Source organism: Jaculus jaculus, chromosome 17 (genome assembly GCF_020740685.1).
Source record: "Jaculus jaculus isolate mJacJac1 chromosome 17, mJacJac1.mat.Y.cur, whole genome shotgun sequence".
Lineage (NCBI taxonomy): Eukaryota > Metazoa > Chordata > Mammalia > Rodentia > Dipodidae > Jaculus > Jaculus jaculus.
Genome location: NC_059118.1, coordinates 29,632,978 through 29,645,460, shown reverse-complemented (window position 1 = coordinate 29,645,460; position 12,483 = coordinate 29,632,978). Strand labels below are relative to the sequence as shown.

At 41.0% G+C, this 12,483-nt stretch overlaps 1 protein-coding gene across 2 annotated transcripts in view; it reads right to left on the bottom strand.

Annotated features, from left to right (window-relative positions):
* Nucleotides 1–12,483, bottom strand: part of Pik3cb (phosphatidylinositol-4,5-bisphosphate 3-kinase catalytic subunit beta) — a 115,132-nt gene that overhangs the window by 36,434 nt on the left and 66,215 nt on the right. For both annotated transcript variants that reach the window (XM_004664363.3, XM_045136997.1), the window contains 2 exons: nt 11,453–11,641; nt 3,759–3,880 (listed from right to left, as the gene is read on the bottom strand). In XM_004664363.3, coding sequence (XP_004664420.1) covers nt 3,759–3,880; nt 11,453–11,641 — 311 coding nt within the window. The remainder of the gene's footprint in view (nt 1–3,758; nt 3,881–11,452; nt 11,642–12,483) is intronic.

Sequence of the window (12,483 nt, the reverse complement as noted above, 5' to 3'; positions counted from 1 at the left end):
AGAGGACTCAGATGTTAATCCAAGCAGCTACAGCCATCTGATTTTTGGCAAAAATATTTGTTGGAGAAAAGACAGCCTCTTCAACAAGTGGTGCTGGGAAAACTGGGTATCTATAGGTAGAAAGTTGAAAATAGATCTTTGTCTTTCTCCATGCACAAGAATCAAATCCAAGGACCTTAATATCAGACCAGAAACTCTGAAATTGCTAGAGGAAAAGATAGGGGAAACCCTTCAACATATTGGCATAGATAATGACTTTCTGAATATAACCCCAATTGTTCAGAAAATAAAACCACTAATCAACTACTGGGATTTCATGAAATTACAAAGCTTTTGTACAGCAAAGGACACTGTGAATAGAGCAAAGAGACAACCTACAGAATGGGCGAAAAGCTTTGCCAGTTACATATCTGACAGAGGATTAATATCCAGAATATACAAAGAACTCCCCCCCAAAAAACCAAAAAAACCCAGAACATTAAGAAATCAAACAATCCAATCAAAAAATGGGCTATGGAACTATAGAGAGTTCTTACCAGAAGAAATACAGATGGCATATAAACATTTAAAAAAGTGTTCTAGGGCTGGAGGAATGGGTTAGTGGTTTAGGCATTTGCATGCAAAGCCAAAGGACCCAGGTTTGATTCCCCAGGGCCCATGTTAGCCAGATGCACAAGGGAGCACAGGCATCTGGAGTTTGTTTGCAGTGGTTGGAGGCTCCAGTGTGCCCATTCTCTCTGTTTCTCTCTCTCCCTCTTTCTCTGTCAAATAAATAAATACATAAATATGAATAAAATAGTTTTTAAAAAAGTGTTCTACATCCTTAGCCACCAGGGAAATGGAAATTAAAACTACCTTGAGATTCTATCTCTCCCGTCAGAATGGCTACTATCAAGAAAACAAATGATGCTGGGCGTGGTGGTGCATGCCTTTAATCCCAGCACCTGGGAGGCAGAGGTAGGAGGATCGCCATGAGTTCGAGGCCATCCTGAGACTCCATAGTGAATTCCAGGTCAGCCTGGGCTAGAGTGAGACCCTACCTCGAAAAACCAAAAAAGAAAACAAATGACAATAAATGTTGGCGAGGATGTGGTAAAAGGGGAACCCTTCTGCACTGTTGGTGGGAATGTAATCTGGTACAGCCATTGTGGAAGTCAGGGTGGAGGTTCTTGAGACAGCTAAAAATAGATTTTCCATATGATCCAGCTACAGCACTCCTAAGTATATATCCTAATGACTCTTCTCTACCTTAAGAGATACTTGCACAACCATGTTTATTGCTGCTCTATTCACAATAGCTAGGAAATGGAATCAGCCTAGATGTCCATCCACAGATGAATGGATAATAAAGATGTGGTACATCTAAAAAATGGAGTTCTATTCAGCAGTAAAGAAAAATAAAATTATGAAATTTTCAGGGAAATGGATGGATCTGGAAAGGATTATACTAAGTAAGGTAACTCAGGCCCAGAAAGCCAAACGTCACATGTTCTCTCTTACATGCGGTTCCTAGTTACAAATGTATTGTGTGTGTGCTGGAACCAAAACTCAGTAGCAGAGGCCCATAAGCTAGAAAAAGGCTATAAGGGAGGGAGGAGAGGGAAGGTCTTAAGAGGATGGTATTGTATATATGTAAGTAGAAGAACATATTACAGGGAGGGGAAAGGCCTAACCAAGGTCAGGGGAAGAGATTTTTATAAAAGAAGGGCAGGAGGGAGGATCAATCAAAATTCAAGATATTCTGAATAAGACATATGAAAACTTACTTTCTTGAATATGGGCACATCCAAGCCAGGCATGGTGATGCACACCTTTAATCCCAGCACTTGGGAGGTAGAGGTAGGAGGATTCCCATCAGTTTGAGGCCACCCTGACACTCCATAGTGAATTCCAGGTCAGCCTGGCCTAGAGTGAGACCCTACCTCAAAAAATAAGAAAAAAAAAATTATATATATATATATATATATGGGCACAGCCAGAAGCCACAGATTGTGACTAGAAATTTTTCAGTGCCTGGCATGGGATACCTTCCAGTGAGTTGTTGGCCAGGGAGGTCCCTGTTGCCTCCAAAACATTACAGGGTATTGCCAAGGACCTTGAAAGAGATGGTAAGACCCTATTGCTGAAGATTTCACATGCCCAAGAGGCAAAGTCACTGAGAAATCAAGTTGGGGCTGAGCAGAAAACCTTCTCCCTATAGCCCAGCCAAATGAAAGCTGGGAAAAGCTGTACTGTATGCTGTCTTATGGGAGACAGAAGTCATCAGCGGTGAAAACAGTGGACACTGGAAACCTCAAGTTTGGCCAGATAGGCGAAACGACTGAACAAGTGCAATAGTGGCATGTCTGCTCTGGGGGAAACCAACTGCTCTCGAATTGGACTGAAGGCCCACTCTGTGGGAGGGAATACGTGCCTGGTACTACTGAAAACCTAATCAAAAGCCTATGGCAGGGGAGGTCATGAGCCCAAGGTGTATAAAGCCTTCTCTTGTCTGGATAAATGCATATATTACTCTTACCAAACTGCCGTGAAAACACTACACTTAATGTTCATACTCATATATTAATGCTACTCTCACTTTTGGTTAGAGAAGCTTCTCTTTTCAGATGGTGGTGACCACTGGGATGACCCAAAAGGCAACATAGTTCTGAGAAGAAGAGACAGAGGCATGTCCAGCACTGAAACATCTCACACCCTCCAAGGCTCAGAGTCCATTGCAGAAGAGGTGGTGGAAAAAATGTAAGAGCCAAAGGAAGGGTACCAGTCCTTATATACAACTGTCCAGACAGAATTTGGCCTTGATATCCCAGACCTTGCAGTGCCTAGCAATACCCACACAAGACCCCCATAATAGGAGAAAAAGATGATGACATCAATTCAAAAGAGAGACTAGTGGAGAGAGGGAGGGAATTTGACAGAAAGCAGAGTTATAAAAGAGAAAGTGGGGAATGGGAGGGGAGAGAAATACCATGGTTTTTTGTCTGTAAGTATAGAAGGTGCAATAAAAATATTTTTTTAAAAAAGGCAACAATAAAACACATAGAACTATAAAATGCAATACGGAAACCCTATCAGTATTAGCTATGTGGGGAAATGTGATATTTTCAGCAATCTCCTGAGGCATATCAATGCATTTATGAAAAACACATGGCTCAGCCCAAGGGGAACCAGGTGGCGTTTCCCTCCTCCTCAGGTCTCCAACCTAAAATTATAGAGACAGAGCAACCGGCAGCTTCTTTTTTAAAACTACCTATACCCACAACCTTAAGGAGGTAGGCTGAAGTTCAAAGCCAGCCTGAGACCCTGTATTTAGAACAACAGCAACAAAAAGAAAAATGGACAGAACAAATTAAAACCTCCATTATAAAATGTTAATACTTCCTAGTTTGGGTAATAGACTATGTGTGAAGAAAAAGGTAACACAGTAAGCTTGGCTGTTGTCCTTTGAAAAGCCTGCCTAGTGGCATTTGGAAACTAAACTTCCAGAAGAGTTTCTACCATCCTAATTGGTAAGAGTGGCTGACTGCACCTAAACTGCTTGCATAATCACTGTATTATATACTCAGTTTTCTTTGAGGAATCTAGAAGATTTGTACAAGAGCTGGTACTTACATGACTGGCATCCAACAAAAGCCTGGGTCACCCTCCAAATCCCAAATAAGCCTTCCTTGGCCTTTTCTTTTACAAAACACTCAAGAAGAGACCCTCTTACCTACCCATTCCTAAGTGCCACTAAGACAGCCCCCTGCAAGAGATACCTCATCTGTCGCAGGCAGCCCACAGCATATTCCCGGACGTACTGGTCTGGATAGTTGAAATCCAGAAGCTCCAGAGCTTCCCGAGGGGGCAGTTTAGGCCAAATCTGAAGCAGTGCCTGAAGCTGTTTAAAAATGGAAACTAGTTCAGAAATTAGGGAGACAAAAGTAACCTATTTTCCTTGAAACACAGGAGCAGGGAGTAGTCAAAAGAAGAAAACCACTATTATTACTGATGCCTCAGAAATCCATTCCAGCAAATATGGACTAACAAAGTTTGCCTTTACTTTAGAAGAATTCTATACACAAATTTAAAAAGCTACTAGATACTTCCTGAAAGCAGAATAAGGCACTGCATACATGAATCCTAGACTTATTAGCCATTGTATAATTTAATGACAAAAGAAGAAAAGAAAAAATAAGCATCTAAAAGGTAAAATTCAAAGTATGAATGTAAGCTGGAAAAATCAAGCTAATAAAAAGAACATAAAACTAAAAATTTTACTTTTAACACAGATTTTAAAGAGTATGTTATCACTTTATAGAACTCGTTTTTATTTTTATTTTTTGGTTTTTTGAGGTAAGGTCTCACTCTAGCCCAGACTGACCTGGAATTCACTATTTAGTCTCAGGGTGGCCTCAAAATCTCATCAATCCTCCTACCCACCTTCCTCTACCTCCTGAGTGCTGGCATTAAAAGGCATGCACCACCACAACCCAGCTTTTCTTTTCTTTTCTTTTCTTTTTTCTTTTCTTTCCCTTTCCTTTCCCTTCCCTTTCCCTTCCCTTTCCCTTCCCTTCTCTTCTCTTTTCTTTTCTTTTTTGAGGTAGGGTCTCACTCTAGCCCAGGCTTACCTTGAACTCACTCTATTGCCCAGGATAGTCTAAACTCATGGAGATCCTCCTACCTCAGCCTCCTGGAATTGTAAGATGCTCTACCATGTCCAGCTTGTTTTTTATTATTATTATTATTTAATGTTATTTATTTGAGAGGGGGGGAGGGAGGGAGAAAGGGAGGGAATGGATGTGCCAAGGCCTTTGGCTGCTGCAAACAAATTTCAGGCACATGCACCACCTTGTGCATGTGGTTTATGTGGATCCCGGGGAACCTGGATCCTTTTTAGTTTTGTAGGCAGGTGCCTTGAGCCATCTCTCCAACCCAGTTTATTTACATATTTGAGAGGGAAAGAGAAAGAGAATATGTATGAGCATGCCAAGGCCTTTCGGTTGTTATGAACAAACCCTAAACACATGAACAACTTTGTGTATCTGGCTTTATATAGGTACTAGGGAACTGAACCCTGGCTACTAGGCCTTATAAGCAAGCGCCTTTAACTGCTGAGCCATCCCTCCAACCCCCCAGCCCCTGGATCCTTATGGTTTCTGATTATTTTGGTGTGTGTATGCATACAACATTTTTTTTTTTTTTTGGTTGTTGTTGTTTTGCTTTTTTCAAGGTAGGATTTGGTTGTAGCTGAGGCTGACCTGGAATTCAATATGTAGTCTCAGGATGGCCTCAAACTTATGACAATGCCGCCCAAGTGCTGGGATTAAAGGTGTGTGCCAGCATGTGCAGCTAGCATTTCTATGTAATAGGGGATAACTAGATAAAATGGGAAAGAGTGAAAACATGTCTTATTTGTGTCTCTTGTATGGCTTGATCATATCTGATAAACTCCTGTTCGTTACGTTTTCCTGGGTATCAATTACATGGGCAAGGTTCCTGCTAGAGAATGACTGCAGATATCATGGTAGGGGAACCTACAAGTACTTCCTGCTGCTTTGTATGTGATAGTTTTGACATCAAGTCACTAGGCCTGGGAAATAAAACTAAAATACTTTATACTTTGCTATTTTATACTACTTAGTCAAATTTTCATTATTTAATTTCAGCACTAAAAGTCAGTAATACCCAAATGATTATCAAGCAGTAAAGTTAAATAGTATTTACTCATAACCAGGCATGGTGGCACACACCTGTAATCTCAACACTCAGGAGGCAAAGGTAGGAGGATTGTCTTAAGTTCAAGGCTACCCTGAGACAACATAGTGAATTCCAGGTCATCCTAGGCTAGAGCAAGAACCCACACCTCGAAAATCCAAAACAGAAAGAGAGAGTGGGAGAGACAGAACAGAGGGACAGCAATATGTACTCATATAAGCAAAAGAATAAAAGGTAAGATTAAGAATTATTTTTAAGAACTTATTCTATCTCTCTCTTTGCTTGCAAATAAGTAAAAAATATTTTAAAAAGCAATTACATTTTCAACTTTTACATTTGTGAGAAAATATTTTTAAATATTTTATTTATTTGTAAGCAGAGAGAAATAGAAGAGAGACAGAGAAAAAGTGAGAATGCGAGAAAGAGAGAGAGAATCGGCATGCCAGGGCTTCTAGTGGCTGTAAATGAACTCTGGACACACATGCCACTTTGCACATCTGGCTTACATGGGTACTGGGGAATCAAACTGGGTCATTAGGCTTTGCAGGCAAGCTGCCTTAACTGCTGAGCAATCTCTCCAGCTCAAGAAAAAAATAAATTTTGTTTTGTTTGAGGTACGGTCTTGCTCTAGTCCAGGGTGACCTGGAACTCGCTATTAGTCTCAGGGTGGCCTCGAACTCACGGCGATCCTCATACCTCTGTCTCCCAAGTGCTGGCATTAAAGGCGTGCGCCACCACGCCCGGCTCTTTTTCTTTCTTTTTGGATTTTCGAGGTAGGGTCTCACTCCAGCCCAGGCTGACCCATTTTTCATTTCTTTATAGTGAAACATTCAGAATCTTTTCTTTTAGTTTGTGTGTGTGTGTGTATACTTACATACACATGTGCACATGTGTATGTACATGCATGCTAGGGTCTCTTGTTGGTGCAAACTAATGCACACATATCTGGCTTTATGGGGATGGCTGGGTAAATGACCTCTGGGCTGGCAGGATTTAGTGAATTCCAGGTCAGCCTGAGCTAGACCCTACCTCAAAAAAAAAAAAAAAGTTTCAGGAGGTATGGTTAACCAGTTTAACGAAATTTAAACATTATATAGCACATATATATGTAAAACATGTTATGATACCCCATAAATATGTGCAATTTTAATGTTTTATTTATTATAAACAATGAAAAAATAATTTTAAAATAGTCCTTATAAAAATATTCCTGTAGACCCTATTGGTGAAGACTCCACATACTTGGGCTGCAAGGCCACTGAGAAATCCTGCTGCAACCGAGCTGATAAACTCTTCCATGTAGACCAGCTGACAGAAAGCTGGAAGAAGCCATTCTGCATGTAGATCAATGGGAAAAAGAGATACCACCAGTGAAGATACTCAACAGAGGACACTGCAAGCCTTATAATTGGCCAGCCAGCCCAAATGAGCCAATGGGTACAATAATGGCACATCTGTCATGGTGGAAACCAACTGCCTTCCAATTCGACTGGAGGCCTGCTCCATGGGGGGAAACACATCCCTGATACTGAAAACTTAAAACAGGGGTGGTCATGAGCCCTAGGGGTGTAACATCTGCTGATGTCTGGAAAAATGTATATACTATGCTTATCAAACTGCCCAGTAAACACTTCTCTTAATATTTATACCCTTATATGAATGCTACTCTCACTTGGGGTAGAGAATCTTCTCTTTTCAGATGGCAGTGACTTTGGAATGACTCAGAAGGTATCATAGTGCTGGAAAGAAGTGACTGGAGTACTGAATAACATCTCTATCACACCTTCCAAGGCTCAGGGTCTAATGCGGAAGAGGTGGTGGAAAGAATGTAAGAGCCAAAGGAAGGGTAGGACTCTGTACAACGTGCTCCCTCCAGACATAAAATGGCCTGGATATCCATGATCTCACAGTGCCTGACACTACCTACACAAGACCATCACAAAAGGAGGAAAAGACCATGACATCAAAATAAAAGAGACTGATTGAGATGGGGAGGGGATATGATGGAGAATGGAGTTTCAAAGGGGAAAGGGGGGGTATTACCATGGGATATTTTTTATAATCATGGAAAATGTTAATAAAAATTGAGAAAAAAAGGTTTAAAAAATATTACTTATAAAGACATATAATGCCCTTTATGTGTTCTTTCTGCTGTTTTAAAATAAAAGTAGGGTTGGACAGACAGCTTAGCAAATAAGGTGTTTGTCTGCAAATCCTAAAGACCCAGATTCAACTTCCCAGAACCAAAGTAAGTCAGATGCACATGGTGGTGTATGCATCTGTACAGTTCATGTGTAGTGGCTAGAGAGGCCCTGATGCACCCATTCTCTCTTTCTCACTCACAAATAAGTAATATAAAAACAATAAATATATATCTGAACACAAAGGTATACATTTCATCACTCCTTAATTTTTTTGATTTGTCTTGAAACAGTCTTGCTGTACAGCCCAGGCTGCTGGCTTTAGACACTGATAAGCCTCTTGTCTCACAATTCCAAGTGCTAGGGTATGTTCCCTCACTTGGCTTTTAAAACCCTTTTTTTTTTTTTTTTTTTTTGAGGCAAGGTCTCATGTAGCCCAGGCTAGCCTCAAACTCACTGTGTAGGCATGTATGACCTCAAAAAATTTTTTTGAAGCAAGCCCAATAGAATGGCCATTTTTTTAATGTGTTGAGGGTGGGGCAGGGGAGAGAGCATGCATGTGCATGCACAAGAGAGAATTGGCATGCCAGGGCCTCCAGCCCCTGCAATCAAAATCCAGATGTGAGTACCCCCTTGTGTGCATATGCGAAATTGTGTGCTTGCATCATTGGGCATCTGTCTTACAAGGGACCTGGAGAATCAAACATAAGTCCTTAGGCTTCGCAGGCAAGCCCCTTAACCACCAAGCCATCTGTCCAGACACTCTCCTCAAATTTCTGGTTCTTGTTCTACCTTGGGAGGGCTGAGATTACAGATGTGAGTCACCATACCTGGGTTAAACAGTGCTAGGCATTAAACCCAGGGCTTGGTGCATGCTAGACAAGTACTATAACAACTGAGCTCCCTCTCCAGGGCCCTTTCACCCATTTTTTTTTTTTAAATTTGTTTTTGTTTTGGTTTTTTAAGGTAGGGTCTCACTCTAACCCAGGATGACCTAGAAGTCACTATATAGTCTCAGGGAAGCCACTAACTCATGGTGATCCTCCTACCTCTGGTTCCCAAGTATTAGGATTTAAAGGCATGTGTCGCTATGCCCAGCTTCACTATTTTTTTTTTTTTTTTCCTGAGACAGAGAAGGAGAGAATGGGCACACTAGGACTTCATCTACAGAAGTCAAACTCCAGATGCTGTGCCACCTAGTGTGCAAATGCAACTTGGCCCTCACCTCACCTTTGTGCATCTGGCTTATATGGGATCTGGAGAGTTGAATGTGAGTCCTTAGGCTTCACAGGCAAGTGTTTTAATGGCTAAGCCCCATTTCACGAAATTTTTAAGGTCATTATAACACCCTATGATCACAAAACTAGCAATTGACTGATCTCAAGCAGAATGAATAAATTTGGTTATTTTAACAGAAAAAAAATTGTAAGTTTTTATTTACTGGCATGGTGGCACATGCCTTTAATCCCAACACTCAGGAGGCAGAGGTAAGAGGAACACTGTGAGTTCAAGGCCACCCTGAAACTATATAGTGAATTCCAGGTCAGCCTGGGCTAGAGTGAGACCCTACCTCAAAAAAATATGTATTTATTTATTAGAGGAGGGAGGGAGAGAATGGGCGCACCAGGATCTCTATCCACTGCAGACAAACTCCAAATGTATGCGCCATCATGTGCATCTGGTTTACATGTGTTCTGGGAAGTAGAGCCTGGGTCCTTAGGTTTTGCAGACAAACACCTCCACCATGTAGCCCTCTTCAGCTCTAATAGAAAATTTTTATTTTGATTGTTTTCTTTATATAAAATATTTCAAGGGTGTTCTCAAAAATATATGAAAGAGAATGGGCATTCCAGCGCCTCTTGCCACTATACAAACTCTAGACACAGGTCACATTGTGCACTTAGCTTTATATCACTACAGGGAAATGAACCAGGACCACCTGAACCAGGAACCTTTCAAACAAGCACCTCCATCGCTCCAGTCCCAATAAGGGTCTTTTTTTTACATGTATATGCATATTCATATATATATATATGTGACAGAGGACACTTAGATGCTATCCTCAGGCACACTATCCACCTTTTTTGAGACAAGATCTCTAATCGGGTGCTAACCAATTAGGTTAGATTTGTTAGTCAGTGAATACCAGGGATTCTCCTATCACCGCCTCCTCACAGTTCTTTAACAGGTGCATGTCATAACCTCTCGACATTCTACATGGGTACTGGGGATCAAACATGGATCTTCATGCTTGTAAGGCAAGCAATTTACTCACTGAATAATTGCTACAGGCCTTTAAGAGTCTTTCTAGTGAGTACTGGAAATCAACTGAATATAGAATTTTGGGGGCTGGTGAAATGGCTTAGTGGTTAAGGCATTTGCCTGCAAAGCCTAAGCACCCTGGTTCGACTCCCTAGGACCCAGTGAACCAGATGCACAAGGGGGAGCATGAGCCTGGAGTTCGTTTTCAGTGGCTGGAGGCCCTGGCGCACCCATTTTCTCTCTCTCTCTCTCTCTCTCAAATAAATAAATAAATGTTTGTGTGTGTGTGTGTGTGTGTGTATTTATTTATATAGTGGTTTTGGAGAAACTTCTGTTTTTGTAAGCAAAGATGGAATATATTAAGAGAAGCTTTTAATATAGATTTGAGCATGAAGGGGGGGGAGAAAACTCTCTCTCTCTGTAATCCCAGCCTAGCTCTTGAGGAGGCTGAGACAAGGAAATTGCTTCAAGTTCAAGGCCAGTTTGGGCTATATAATGGGACCCTATTTAAAAAACAAATAGCCAGGCATGTGCATGTTGGCTCATACCCTTAATCCCAGAACTTGGGAGGCAGAGATAGGAGGATCACTGTGAGTTAGATATCAGGACTACAGAGTGAGTGCCAGGTCAGCCTGGGCTAGAGAGCAAGAACCTACCTTGAAAAACAAAGACAAACAAACAAAAACAAGATACAACAACAACTGCTAAAACTTTGGGCTGAGCTGGACTGGAGAGATGGTTCAGAGGTCAAGGCACCTAACAACCCGAATCTGATTCCTCAGTACCCACATAAAACAGACGCACAAAGTGGTGCATGCATCTGGAGTTTGTTTGCAGTGCCAAGACACCCTGGTGCACCCATTCTCTCTCTGCCTTTCTCTCTGCTTGGAAATAAGTAATTTTAAAAAACACATAGCTAAAAATAAATAAATAAAATCCCACAAAGCTTTTAATGAATTGGTAGAAGGACCTAGCTAGGGCTCCACTTGATGGGTAAGTGGTCCCCAAATCAATGTTTCAACCTTCTTTCATGAAAGGTATGGCAGCCCTACCCAGAACCTGTGATCTTTAAGTCTTTAGATTTCTGGCCCATTATAAGGACTATGTAAGAATTTGAAACCTCAAAATTTCTTCAACAGAAAAAATTACCCAATAAGCCATGTGTGGAGTGTGGAATACCTATAATCACAGCACTTGAGAAACTGAGGCAGAAAGACCGCACATTTGATGTAGCCAAAGCTACACAGTGAGAATCTATCTAAGAAAAAAAAATTACCCAACAAATATGAGGAAAAGACACCACACAAGTAACATATACATCGATGAGGACTACAGAAACAATCTTTTGTTACCTGAGCAACATCTTCGAGTTTATTCCACTTGATTGACAGGAGTAATTTTGGCAGTGACTGTGGGAAATTCTCTCTGCAGTCTTGTCGCAAAGTCCAAATAAGATCCATTTCATTCTCACATAGCTGAGACAAGGGATCCCTGTCCAAAATTTCTTTCAGTACAGCAAGAAACTTTTTTCCACCTCGACTCTTAATAAAATAAAATAGTACAAAATTTAATTGTGTAAGCATACTAGCATTCAGCAAATTTATATTCAATGAATTTACAATTATGAGCATTACTATGTAAAATACAAAATTATGTCATCTTAGAAATATTAATAAAAATAAGCCAGGTGTGGTGGCGCACGCCTTTAATCCCAGCACTCGGGAGGCAGAGGTAGGAGGATTGCCATGAGTTCAAGGCCACCCTGAGACTCCATAGTGAATTCCAGGTCAGCCTGGGCTAGAATGAGACCCTACCTCAAAAAAACAATAAAAAAGAAGTATTTATAAAAATGGATCTTTATTAAAAATGTTTATCTATTTATTTATGTGCACACACTAGGGCAACTTGTGGCTACAAACAAACTCCAGATGCATAGGCCATTTTTTTGCATCCACCTTTAAGTAGGTACTGGTGAATCGAACCTGGACTAGTAGACTGCACGCCAAGTGCCTGTAACTACTGAGCCATCTCTCCAGCCTGATTTTTTCTTTCTTTTTTTTTCTTCTTTCTTTCCCTCCCTCTTTCTTTGAGAGAGAGAGAGAATGAGAATGGGCATGCCAGGGCCTCCAGCCACTGCATACGAATTCTAAATGCATATACCACCTTATGCATCTGGCTTATGTGGGTCCTGAGGAATCAAACCTAGGTCTTTTAGCTCCTTAACCACTAAACAATCTCCCCAGCCCCTGAACTTTTCTTTATATAGTTTTCTTCTATATTATAGCATTCTGATCAAATATAATATAAAAGTGTTTCCTTGCAGGTGCAGGGTAGCATCTTAGGGGCATGACCACAGTTCCAGGCAGCTTCGGGTGAGCTGAAT